This window comes from Colossoma macropomum, unplaced genomic scaffold (assembly GCF_904425465.1).
Source record: "Colossoma macropomum unplaced genomic scaffold, Colossoma_macropomum, whole genome shotgun sequence".
In the NCBI taxonomy this organism is placed as follows: domain Eukaryota; kingdom Metazoa; phylum Chordata; class Actinopteri; order Characiformes; family Serrasalmidae; genus Colossoma; species Colossoma macropomum.
Window position 1 is genome coordinate 31,259,019 of NW_023494810.1, and position 13,884 is coordinate 31,272,902.

A 13,884-nucleotide genomic window follows, 5' to 3' on the forward strand; every position below is an offset into this window, starting at 1 on the left:
GCTTAGACTGATATGAATCTGTTGCAAGACTGTAGGTCAATCTTTAAAAGAGGGTTTCACAACAGCCTATAGGAAAAGTACAGAAAGATTACTGTGTAGTAGTTTGTCTGATTCATCACGTGCCATATGATGAATACAACATTTTGCCTTCAAGTAGACGTTTTAGAGTACTGAAGTCAAGATGTAATAGGTTTATGAACTCTTAATCCCTCAGTCAGTTGTTATACTTGATGAAAAATGTGAACTGTTCAGATAAGTACATGTAGTAACGTATACTTATGATGCAGTATTTAGGGGTAGTAGGCGGTATGCTGGAATTTGGCAATGGTGTATTGTAGTTTGTTAGGTGTTGGTGCTTGTCTGATTGTGAAAGTCACTTTCCCCTCTCCCACCCCCACCTCCCCCATGGAGCTGTTGCGTGCAAGACAAAATGAGAAATCTGATAATAAAGTGAATCATATTGTATCAAAATATGTTTCTTCTTTGATTCAGTTGTGTTTCATTTTATTTAATTCAACTGATGAGCTGAAACAAAGGTAAAGCGGTTAAAGATGTTTTCTTTTGTTCATATGTGTAACAGACGCACTCAGTATTACATCAATAGCATGAAATTAGCCAAAAAACACCAACAACAACAAGAGTCTGAGGTTCATTAAAGAATCATAAATAAACAGACAGACAGAGAGAGAGAGAGAGGGAGGGAGAGAGACAGACAGAGAGGCGTGTCTCGGTTAGTGAGTCTGCAGGCCCACAGATCCATTAGTGTTCTGTAATTACACGGTTAACGAGGGAGATCTGCTCGTTAATTGGACTTTTACTGGTCTATTACAGCAACAATATTGCAATCAAACATTCAGCCATCCATCTGTACAGTTTATTGAACAGAGAGAACTCAACCCCACACAGACAGAAACACAGACAGAGCAAGTGTTTGTGTTTTGAGATGTTGTCTCACCATTAAAGGGTCCATATCATGGAGTTGTCTTGTTAAAAACTGTTAGTTTCAAACCATATGATTCCCTTCTCAGACACTGTCTATTTTAATTCACAGTTTTTATGATGTCTTAAAAAACAACAAATATATCCACCTATTTGTTCACATATACATCTCCATCCATTCATGGTATAAAAAGAATGTTAATACATTTAATACACAAAAAATCAGCTACAATTTAAATAAGTATAAAATGAACCTTAGCACTGCTACTGTTCACAGTTCAGATTACATTATAACTGTGTAAACCAGTAACTGTCGCATCCCTTGTTGGGCTAGTTTGGTTATTTTTAACCCCAAATGTTGCTTTCTAATTCCTTAATTAATTTCTTATTCCTCTTCTTCTGTGTTCTTAGAGCATTTCATATGAAGCACACGGGACTTACTGTGAAGATTCCTGCATAAAAAAAAGCGCATGTAACCTGATTTTATAGGAAAGTCATTAGTTATTTTAGCTTATAAGAAATATTTTTGTATCGAGTACTATTTAGAGGTATTTACTTGTACTTTCATAAGAAAATCATGGATTGGAACAGGAGGATTATATATAGGCTCACATAAGTTACAATGCAGCGGGATTTTAATGTAATAGAAATGCAGTCATACATATAAATATGTGCATAACAGACTTCTTGTACCCTTATTATTTTTGAAAGACTTTTCTAATAAAATAAAACAAAACATTGCATCCATTTTTTCATCCACAAAATCTGACCTCTGTGTGAAAAGGCCTAAAGCCTGTTCATCCCTACTAGCCCAGTGAACACCTTTCAAATTCACACTAAACAAAGTTCCTTCCCTCTGGTTCCTCCTATCGTCTCTCTGCTTCTGTTTCCCTGTGTCAGTCTGGAACATGTGGTCGTTTCTGGCCTGCAGTTATATTCGTTCTCTGATTCGATTTGTAACACACAGGATTAGCATATGAACAATACATGGCTTTCATCGCTTCAGCTCTCAATCCTAATCACAAATGGATGTGTGGTGTGTGTGTGGTCCTCTGGAGATCATCTAAGGCCACTGGATATGGAATATAATCTGTCTATAAAGCCCAGCTGCTATCCACATAAAAGTAATCATAGCAATAATGATAACAACAATAAGAATAATAATATGTGACCAACTTAGTAAATGTTGAATGTTTTTCACAGTTTTCTCTTTCTAGTTTTCTACTACTGAAAATCGGGCAACAACTTTGATTTATTTACAAAAAAAAATAAAAATAATAGCACTTGTAAATATTAAATGCTGCTGGTGATGTTGTAAAAGACTGTATGACTGGTGAGCTTGAACAGGAGAGGTATATTACACTGCCCCGACCTCAAATGCTGTTTGCAAGAGCATTCATTAAAGGGTGGAATTACATTTGCGCTTGTTACATTGTGACATGACATAAAAAATCTAACATTGGCTGTTTTTGCAGCTAAATGTGGGCCTGGGGGAGAACAGTGCTCTATGAAACTTAAAAATGTTTACATATTACATCAAACTCAGAGGAACGAGGTTTGAAAATTAGGTGCTCCATGACACTGGCCTTTAAGTAGCTGAGACCTAGACGTCACTACACTGGGTTACATGTACAAGTATGAATGGGTGAGAATGTGTGTCCGCAGACTGTATATAAGTCAGTACGTACGGCTCTGCCTGGTTCCTCATATTCGATCTTGAGGTTGCTCATGGCTTTGATGATGGCCATGATGGACTGGATGGTGTTGCTGAAGACCACAGCTCTGTACTGCTTGCACTCGTCTTCTGAATAACCATCTTCATGAATAATCCTGGTGAGAGAGAGAGAGAGAGAGAGAGAGAGAGAGAGAGAGAGAGAGAGAGAGAGATGTAAACAGTCTCTAACAGAACAGATTTTGGAACTGCAGTTGCTTTAATCTTTTCTCCATTGTGTGTTTCTTGTGTCCAACACTAAAGCTCAGCTCTCTCATAAGCCGTAACACTAAAGCGCTGTGCTAGACTATTCAGCCGTGAGGGTTACGCAACACGCCTTTGTTTTGGACCGGCTCCAGAGAGAGGGGAAAAAAGAAAAGGCAGAGAGAGAGAGATAGTGCTGAGGAGCTCTGAAGGAAAAGACAGAAAAAAGACAGAAGACAGAATAAAAAGAAAGAAAGAAAAAGAATGTGAGAAAGGGTAAAGGGTTAGAAAAGAAAGAAAGAAAGAAAAAGAAAAAAGAAAAGAAAAGGAGAAAGAAAATGTGAGAAAGGGTAACGGGTTAGAAAAAAAAGAAAGCAAGAAAAAGGGGAAAAGAAAAAGAAATAATGAAAGAATGAAGAAAGGAAAGAAAACAAAGAAAAAGAAAGAAAGAAAAAGGGAAAATGTTAGAAAAGAAGAGAGAAAAGAAAGCAAAGGAAAAAAGAAAGAAAGAAAGAAAGAAAAAAAGACAAGAATATATAAAGAAAAAGGTTAGACAAAAAGGAAGGAAAGAAAGGTTAGGAAAGAAAGAAAGAAAGAGAAAAAGAAAAAGAAAGAAAGAAAGAAATAAAAAGAAAGAAAAAGATGAAAAAGTCGCAAGACAAAAAGAAAAAGAAAGAAAAGAAAAATGGAAAGATTAAGAAAGCAAGCAAGAAAGAAAGAAGGGGAAAGGTTAGGAAAGAACAAAAGAAGGGGAAAGGTTAGGAAGAAAAAGAAAGAAGGAAAGAAAGAAGGAAAGAAAAGGTTCTGCAGTGTGTAGTTTGTCACGTCAGATGGAGAGAGCTGCAGTGAAACAGTCATGTGATCATTAAAGGTGAGTCAGTGAATCCTGTGACCTGCAGTTCTAACCTGGTGGAGTCTGAGTTCAGACAGTCTTCCAGAACAATATAGAACATCAGCAGCAACCTCAGGGGTCAAAGCACTACAATGCTAATGGTAAAACCAAAATCATAGTTTTTAGCACAGTCAAAAAGAGGCGCAGGGCAAAAATGTCCTCCAAAATAAAACTATAAGTGTAAAGGTTATCACACATCTTCACTGTCGGATAAAAGAATTGTATCTCCAAAAAGAGGACTTTACAGGAGAAGGAAAAAACATATCAATTAAAATATTAACTTTAAATGTATGTTAATGTAATGAGAATTAATTCTAAGTAACTATGGATCATTTCTATTAGTCCACCCATCATGAAATGTTCACACAATGTAATGGAAATAAATAAATGAATGAATAAATAAAGGGGACAGGTTTGATATTTCCAAATTGTTCCATTGTAATGTATTCTGATGTATTCAGAGGCTAAAATGTATGTATCTAATGTATTTTGCATTAGACTTTGCATAAGACTGCCCCTGCACTTCAGTCTGTGAGGTCAAAAACTGACCCATAAACAGAAATATTTATTGCTATGTGTGAGTGAGAGAGTCACTTTCCATCAATAACATGATGACTGTGTTGATTCTTTAAACCATGTGATGGAATCCACAAGCGCAGTAAGACAAGGAGCAGTGTGTGTGTGTGTGTGTGTGTGTGATGTGTGTGTGTGTGGGAGGAGGGGTGGAAAAGTTCAAGGACGGTGAAACAGGTATTTAACTCAGTCAGCGGCCACAAACACTCAGACTTCCAGCTGTGTGTGTGTGTGTGTGTGTGTGTGTGTGTGTTTGTGAGGGCTACATTAGATGCAATGTTTAAGAGAGCTGTTGTATATCACAGTAAAATACTGTATGTCTGACTGGGTGTGCAGACCCTGACTCTTCCTAATTCATTTTATTGTGTAAACAAAAATTTAAACAAATAGCAAAGAATACAATAAATTACACTGATTAATACAGTACCATTCACTTTTGCATAAAAAAGCTATAGAAAAATAGAAAAAATAAAATTATGAACAGCTACCTACATCAGAAGTACTGTAAGGCTGTGCAGTATTTTGTGTAAGCCTACAGAACAAATACATCTTTGCTGTCATGATAAAACCCTGCATATCCAAATTGGTAACTTTACAGTGGAAGGAAAAACGTTCTTAACTTTGAAGGACAGAGAAGACGAGTGACAGGAGAAAGGAGCCAGTGAAATAATGAGAGAAAGAATACATTTAATAAGCAATTGAACGCATTAATCTGTAGAATGAGTAGTTCAAGAGCGAGTGAGCACAAGTGAAAGGGAGAGGGAGAGAGAGAGAGAGAGACAGGAAACAGCATGAGAGAGTGTGTGAGTGAAGAGCGACAGAGAGAGAGAGAAAGAGAAAAGAAAAGGAAAGGGAGAGAGAAAGGGAGGGGGACAGAGAAGATAGGAGACAAAGGGGGTGAGAGAGAAAGTAATAAAGAATAAAGGAGAGCATAAAGGACAGAGCGAGATAATGAGAGAGAGAATGTGTTTGAAAGAGTGTTTAATAAGCAAGTGAACGCATTAATCTGCAGAAAGAACAGTTTGATTGGTGAGGCGGGTCGGGGGGGCAGGAGTGAAGGGGTTTGTGTGTCACTCACTTCATCTGCTTCACAATGGTGCTCTTCCCCGACTCTCCAGCACCTGCAACACAAACGCCCAAATGTTAAACCAAACAAACAAACAAACCAATCATTCAAAGCATACTGTGATCGTAAAACATTCAGAGAGGATCTCGTTCACACGTGGAATATGTTCCACAAGAAACACTGTTTGGCTTCTTAATGGAATAGTTTCGTCAAAAAAGCTAAAAAGAATGCAAATGGCGTCATGCTAACCAGTACCCTAAATTCAGTGTAAGCCACATAAGCATGTTTGGTTAATTCATCATTTTAAAACAAAGAAGAAGAAGGAAGAGGAGGAGAAGGAGGGGAAGAGAAAGAAGTCACAGATTTCTATTGCATCGCCGAGGATCAAACACGCGTCAGGTGGCGCAACTGACCCCAAGTGACCCTTATGGTGCAACGCCATGGTCAACAGCCCTTTCACAAATTTTGTAAAAAATGTCATTTTTGAGTTGTGGTCATAAATTTCTAATAATAATGTTTATTTGTTTGAAAAAATGTAAGTATAAACTCAAGTTCAAGGACAAACGTTTCTATGGTTGTCTAAGTAGATGCCTGTTCAATTTGAAATTAGTCTGAAAAGTCAGGTGGCGCAACCAGTCAAAGTCAAATGGTGCAACCAGAACAGCACAGTTTTAATAACTGAAATAGGCAATTAAAAGCATTCATAACACCAACTATACTTAAGATATAAAATGCACCCAGATCTAAATGCAAATATATATATATATATATATATATATATATATATATATAGAGAGAGAGAGAGAGAGAGAGAGAGAAATGCACATCTTGTCTTTTTTAATAATCACTTACTTTGTTCAGTAAAGTATTTGCAAGGATGTGCTTGGTTTGTTATTATTCAGTTTATTTTCAGTAAATTTTTAGATTCTTTAGATCTCAGTCATTAATCATCATCATTACTCAATTATTAATATATCAAAGCAGTAAAGTCTTCATAAACATTCACTATCTCTCCCTAGTGGGCCTCTTAACGTCACAATGTTTATTTCCACAAGCACACAGTGACATGCTGCTCATCTGTCTTCTCCATCTCCTTCATACACATGATTCTCCCATCATACACACAACCCAGACTCTCATACTCATCCGCTGTTACAGTCAAACACACATGCAGCTGTCGTCTCTCTCTCACACACACACACACACACACACACTCACTCGTATCTGTCATTATGCTGTGTGTTGTGTTGGATGTGGATGCAGTCTGTCACGTCCTCACGCCGCTGGGCCTGTGTGAGTGTTTATGTCACATGACCCAGGGATCGAAGAGAACTCCACCCTCGCCCATCAACCTCCCTACACCACATCCCTCACTCACACACACACACACACACACACACACACACACACACACACACACACACACACAGGGGCAAAGCTGTGGTGTGGCAAGCTCAGATTCACTTCGAGGCTAACCTGAGCGGTCTCATGTCAGGAACACACTGTTACTTTACCCTGTTTCTAAGCCTGATTTTGATGTGCAGTGTGAGGAGGGAGGGGATGCAATTAACTGCCCAATCAAGCTCCAACTGAGAAGCCGATCAATCAAACAGATTTCTAATGTCAGAAATTTGTCACTTGAGTGCAAAGATCTTCCCATTTTGAGTCTTGGCTCCTCTGAAGGTTTCTTCCTCTTGCCTTTAGGGAGTTTTTTCTTGCCACTGTCACCATTGGCTTGCCTGGGGCTATGAACCAGATTTTTTTCTGTAAAGCTGCTTTAAACAACGCCTTTTGCAAAAAACGCTATATAAATAAACTTTGACTTGACTTAAGATCTCACCAACCACTTTCTCAAAGTCGCACGAAAATCACACAATCACAACCTCTGCTCCTATACAGGTGTTGTTCATCAAGGTACAAACAATGTGAATGTACCCTCAAAGGCAAAATAATCCAACTTAAAATCCAACTGTTCACCCTAAATAAGCTTTTCCCAGGAGAAAGGTGTACATTTGTACCTCTTCACAACCTAAAATGTAAAATGCAAAAATAAAATAAACAGCCAACTTAATAAAAGCCAATAAAAAATAAAGGTGCTGAGGATGTACCCCGAAAGTACCACCCCAGTGATGTGAGGGGTACAACCCCAGTGAGAGGCTAACAAAATGGAGACAAAAAAGGTTGACATTTGCGGTAGCAAGTCCATATATGTTGACTCTGTTTTTGGCTGAGTAGAATTGCAAGGTATAAAATTTAATAGTCATTTTTTTTTCAAGCTGCACCGTATTTTGTTTATTTTTGCTTGGTATTCAGGCAGCTTTTATTTTCATGAATCGTGTTAAGGGTGTGTTGGCATTGATTCTCACTGTTAATTTTTATTTTTAATTGTGAACATCAAAAATCATTAAGATACTATTCACATCAGTACAGCGCACCCATCTCTCCCTCCCTCTGAAGCGAGGGATCACTCCAGGGCTGGCAAACTCACTCCACATCACATTCACGTACCTTAATCTGTTACGCATGTTTGGTCTGCTTGACCATGTGCCACTAAAAAAAACCATCCTGCTACAAAATCAGTCATTTCTAAAGCTTTTTTTCTCAGAAAGAAATACTATGAGCAGATAAACAATCAGAGCTGGACAACATATCAACTGTAAACCTTTATTTGTAATACTGATGTTGTAGATGTGTCCAATATGCAAATGAAACTCTAACAAAGTACTTAATATTCTATAATGTGCTTATATATTAATTGCATATGTAGCATTGTAATTGTAGTGTAGTATTTTGTTCATATCCTACATTACAGTAAATGCATTCCAGAGACTCAACTTGGACTTGACTCAGAGACTCGAGACACGACTCGGCATCTCAGACACTTGAGACCTCATCTCAGATTTGCACCTTTGAGATTCGACTCGGACTCGCACTTCAGAGACTCAAGACTCAACTCTGACCTCTGAAAGTTGAGATTCGACTCTGACTCGCACTTCAGAGACTCAAGACTTGACTCAGACTCACACCTCAAAGACTCGAGACTTAATTCGGACTCGCACCTGTGAGACTCCAGATTCAACTCTGACTCGCACTTCAGAGACTCGGGACCAGACTCTGACTTCTGAATGTTGAGATTCGACTCGGACTTGCACTTCAGAGACTCGGGACTCATACCTCAAAGACTCTAGACTCGATTCGGACTCACACCTCAGAGACTCAAGATTTGACTCTGACTCGCACTTCAAAGACTCTAAACTCAACTTGGACCTCTGAAATTTGAGATTTGACTCAGACTCACACTTCAGAGACTCGAGACTCGATTCGGACTCGCACCTGTGAGACTCTAGATTCAACTTGGACTTGCACTTCAGAGACTTGAGATTCGACTCGGACTCACACCTGAGATTGTAGACTTGAGACTCAGACTTACCTCAGAGACTCGACTCTGACCCACACCTCCTCTCTGACTTGCACCTCAGATACTCGAGAGTCTACTCTGACTCGCAAGAACAGACTTAACGTCTATGGAGGACAGAGCATGGACAGGCCAATCAGAATCACTAAACAGCAGACCAGTTTTGGGCACATCATTATCACTGCAAGACTGAAACAATAAAAACATTTTTTATTATTTACTATGTGCTCTTAGTAAACTGTGAATTAGTTGGAGCAACCACAACAGCGAGGCTCCAGACTGAGGCTTTAATGACTGTAAATATCACCGAGACTCAGAGAAACAAGAGACTACAACAAGTCCCACAGCTAATGTGCTACACACAGCAGGAGACAACACACACACACACACACACACACACACACACACACATTTCCCCAGAGTGTCTTACTGAGATGGGCCACAAGGGATGACTGCAAATGAGGCTTTGGTCTCAATGGGGATTCCTTGCATAAAGGAAAGTTTAAATTAAAATGAATTGAAAAGAGGCCCTAAATTGCTTTAATACTGCTTCAGCTGTTGCTGGCCAAATCAGCATTTTAGATTTCCCGGCTGCTTAGTGTTCAACAAAACGGAGCTAAAAAGAGCTAAAAACTCATTAGCTATCTTACAACCTCATTCAGGGAAGAAGGAAGAATGAGCTCTTGCTGTGATTCAGATTCAGGACAAATCAATTTATTTTCTTGCTCCATTAAAAGCCTGTTAAATGGTTTTCAAATCACTGTATTTTTGGTTATTTCTTTAAGGCAAAAATAAAAAGACGAGAAAAAAAACAGTTTTCATATTATTTATTCTCTTAATAATAATAATAATAATAATAGGTTTTCTTAAATTGGCCAGACAGGTCTAACTTTTTATTCCAGTTCCTGTTACCTTCAGCAGACAGCTAATTATACTTGTCATGTTTTTCATTTTGGCCCTCCATCTGAGCTCCAGTGGCTCCGATAGATCCTGCAGGCTGCCTCAGCGATGGCACGCTTTAATAGTTTTGGGCTTTAATTAGTGAGAGTAAGGCGCTCCTCTGGGCCCTCTGAGGGCAGAGGGACGTGTTAATTCCTGCAGGAGAAAAGCGACAGTGTGCAGAGTGTTTGTGTGTGTGTGTGTGTGTGTGTGTGTGTGTGTGTGTTTGTGTGTGTGTGTGTGTGTGTGTATGTACGTGACTCTTAGTGGTGTCTGCTCTGTGAAGACAGACTGCAGTGTGTGCGCACACAGTGTCTCAGAGAATCGATTTCTCACTCAGTCTATAGACCAAGCTGATGAAGAAGGGTTCCAGAGTAATAAGCGGTATCCCAGCATGCTCAGAATGCGCTGTGTGTCTTTTTGAATGTGTGTGTGTCACAGTTATGAGAGTGAACAGGTATAATAAACTCTCAGATGGCACTCAGAGGTGTGTGTACGTGTTTGTTTAGTAAGGACGGTGTGTCACAAGCTAAGCTGGTGTAATAAGCACTGCGTCAGAGCTCTCAGGTTTAAACTTGTTTGTGTGTTTGCTATTGCACATTTTCAGGATAAAAATGCCCAGACGTAGGAGGAAAAACACAGAAAAACAGGACTACAGATCCAACAACTTTGTAAAGAGCTTTTTACTTTAGCTTAAAGTTTACTTTAAAAAGGGGAGTGCTTTGCTGGACTGGATATTGGTACTACATGACACCATGTCCTGACAAACCTGTGCATGAATGAGAAATGGTTTCTTCGCAAGTACTCTCTCAGGAAGGCTCTGTGTGTGTCAGTGTGACTTGTGCCTACAGCTGATATGTCTCTGATCAGATTTAAGATAAGTAAGTATCGTGGCATTTCACTAATGCTTCTGTCTGAAATGACAGGATTTTAAAAGGCTTATGAGTTTACTAACATATGTTAAAAATTAAAGTGCTCTAAATGCCTCTGTATTGAGGACTCAATAGAGCTAACAATTCAAATGACTTTTTATATTGATTATCCTGCATTTCATATTTATCATACAATACTTTCACTGTGAAAACTACTGCTCTCATACTACCCATAGCATACTCACAAACACACACAGACAAACACGCACACCAGCTGGGCTACTATAACATGCCACCTCACAATGACGTCACAATATTTAATAAATAAACAAAAAAATAAAATGAAACAAGAAGATATATCTGTTCTTGTATGTCTATATAAAAAATTAAATATATATTTATTTGGCTTTGCAGCCTTTATAGAAAAAGCTATTGAGGTAATGCTGATTCTTTCTCAGCCCATCAGTGCACAATAAATGTGACTGCAGTTCTGATGTATTTGTTAGAGTTTTATTTCTTTTTATTTTGCAGGATAGTAAATGGGGCTTTTGTAATTTTGCTATTTGTTTAAAGAGGGGTTTGAAGAGACGTTAATTAGATTTGTTTACACATCCCAAAGAAATGTCTGCACTTGCATTACATCCAGCCAGAGACATATTATTTATCACTTCTCGTATCATCATCGTGATATCAGACAGCTTTTTTGAACATCGCACTTTGTCAATATCGTGCAGCCCATATATATATATATATATATATACACACACACACACACACACACACACACACACACACACACAGTTTAAAACCATCAATGCTGAGTGGAAAAATACTGACTCCTCTATCTGTAAAAGGCTGTCTGCAAATTTACACACAAGACTTCAACTTTTAAAGAAATCAAAGGGAAAGCTTTCCTCTCAGTTCTTTGCCAGACATCCTCCTCTGTTTATTTCACCCATAATCCAGGAAGCTCCAGGTTTGCTCAGCTTGAGCAGGTTCCCCGAGTCTGTCTGCGTCAACTTCTCCTGAATTTCTCTTCCATTTCCCTTAAGACACTCTCAGCTGCTGTGGTAAAATCCCTGCTTCACTCTCCAATCACACCTGCTTATTAGAGTGGAAACAGTCTAATATGCTGGTATAAGAAATGATACCCTGGTGTAGTGTCCATACCGCAGCCTGGGCTTTTTTCAGAACGTTACCAAACCTAACAATAACCTTAACTGTGAACCTTCATTGGGGAAAATATAAAGCAGACATGTGTGAGCACGTTCTATAATGACTGGCTGAGAGAGAGAGAGAGAGAGAGAGAGAGAGAGAGAGAGAGAGTGAGTGTGTGTGTGAGTATGAATATGTGCGCATGTGATCTAGGGGGACCCAGCTGTGGTTCTCTGGCGTCTGGCTGTAGCTGACAGACTGACTGCCCACAGCAACACTGCCTCCAGATTCATCTGCAGGACCATCACAAACCTTCTGCTCATAAAAAAACAACCACTATCGCCTGTCCTGCTGTGCTGAGAGATGTGAACTAAAAGCTAAACCACGATTCAAGAGCCTTTATTCCTCTGTACCACACTCTGTATTTACACTTTTCATATAATAAATGACAAAAATGTATACCTCAGACCTCTCAGACCAACATAATGATACAAGAAAATACACTGCTACTGACATTACACGCAACTGTTGGTTGTGCAAATGTTGCTAAAAATATAAAATACAGTTATTTAATTTAATGAAGGATAGATTAGATGAGCTAGGTGTTGGACGGTACCTATAAGTACTGGCAACTGAACGTTCGATATTCAAAAGTTATGTTTACAACTCATTACTAGCCCAAGTTAAAAGAAAACCTAACTGCCATGACCAGGGCTATTTTAGCTCGATGTACCTCTGTAGCTCTCGAAACCTGCTGCCATCCACCACATCCTTCTCTACAATTTTACCAACCCATGTGTAATTTCCTCACCCTGCTGTGCATCACACTTTCTTTGTAAGAACATGGACAAAACAGTTGTCTGTCTTACCGCTTGCGGATGTTCACTTTCTATATGGTACACTGTTAGAGATGTGCCATCATCCTCTCGAAATGTGCTCCGACAGACTATTATTTTTAGCTGCGTGCTTAATTTTTCAGTAGACTTGTCTAGAGAAACCAATTGTGGTCTATTGTGGCCTCATGCATACAATTTGAAAACGTTCCTCAACTTGAGTGATGAACTTACCTATTCAAATAGGAACTGTGGTTTAGTGGAAGTTAAATAAGTTATTTTAACCATTTTGTAAATATTCTGCAGCTCGATGCATGTAAAACAAAAACAGGGGAGAAACAGTGCAGCCTTCTGAAAGATGAGTAGCTCTCATGGTTTAACTGACACCATCTCACCCCCACAGACAAGTAAGTGCATGTGTGAGAAGCTAAAACTTGATGTAACAGGGAACGTCACTTTACAGTTAATCTGTTAAGTTTTTACACCCATAGCCAGAATATGAAGTCATTTCATCATGTAATTATGGTATGTTTGTTTTAACTGCCTAGTTTGTCACACATTTTTTTTTACAAAGTAGAGACTTCAAACCGGATTCATCACAGGACAGCAGTAGTTCATCTGTCATTGAGACTCTTCCTGAAACTTCTGTGTACAGTAAATAAACTTAAATTCTTATGTTGATTAAACACCAAGAGCAGATAAACCTGCAGCTAACTCACAGACCCTACTGACAACATACAAACTCAACTGTGTTCTCTTTTTCTCACTTACGCACTCAAAAATGCAGACCTTCAGCAATTCTTGGTAGCTGGTGACGCTTCGGCTCCAACACAAATCTACATGTCTCTGTATCTAACCACAAACTCACAATATTCAAACATAACTGCCTAACCGTTGGACGCAACACCTGTGATCCCAACTTCTGGTTATTGACAGCATCCATGCCTTATAATAATTATCTACAGGTAGCAGGGATGAACTGGAATGACTGGGCTGATAACATTAACCATTAACACCTCACCGTGGCCAAAACTGATACCAATCACTGATAAACTTACTTGCAGTTTACAAGAAGTTCACAGTTTAAGCCATAAATGAAGTACAGTAAAACTCTTAAGATGTTAGCTGCTTCAAATTCTTTAGGCTATACACATCAGTGGAATGAGGAGTTTTTAAATGATTCATTAGACTGGTGTTACTCAAAGTCTTTAGTGCAGCTCTCAGCTGAACATCTGCTATAGACTGCACTTCTGTTATTCTCTGCTCAAATCATAAAACCCTCTAC

At 38.8% G+C, this 13,884-nt stretch overlaps 1 protein-coding gene across 2 annotated transcripts in view; it reads right to left on the minus strand.

Moving 5' to 3' along the window:
* The window catches only part of gnai2a (guanine nucleotide binding protein (G protein), alpha inhibiting activity polypeptide 2a), an 84,370-nt gene that overhangs the window by 21,992 nt on the left and 48,494 nt on the right, over positions 1-13,884 (minus strand). For both annotated transcript variants that reach the window (XM_036559505.1, XM_036559506.1), the window contains exons 2-3: positions 5,398-5,440; positions 2,628-2,769 (exon numbers count right to left, since the gene is read on the minus strand). In XM_036559505.1, coding sequence (XP_036415398.1) covers positions 2,628-2,769; positions 5,398-5,440 — 185 coding nt within the window. The remainder of the gene's footprint in view (positions 1-2,627; positions 2,770-5,397; positions 5,441-13,884) is intronic.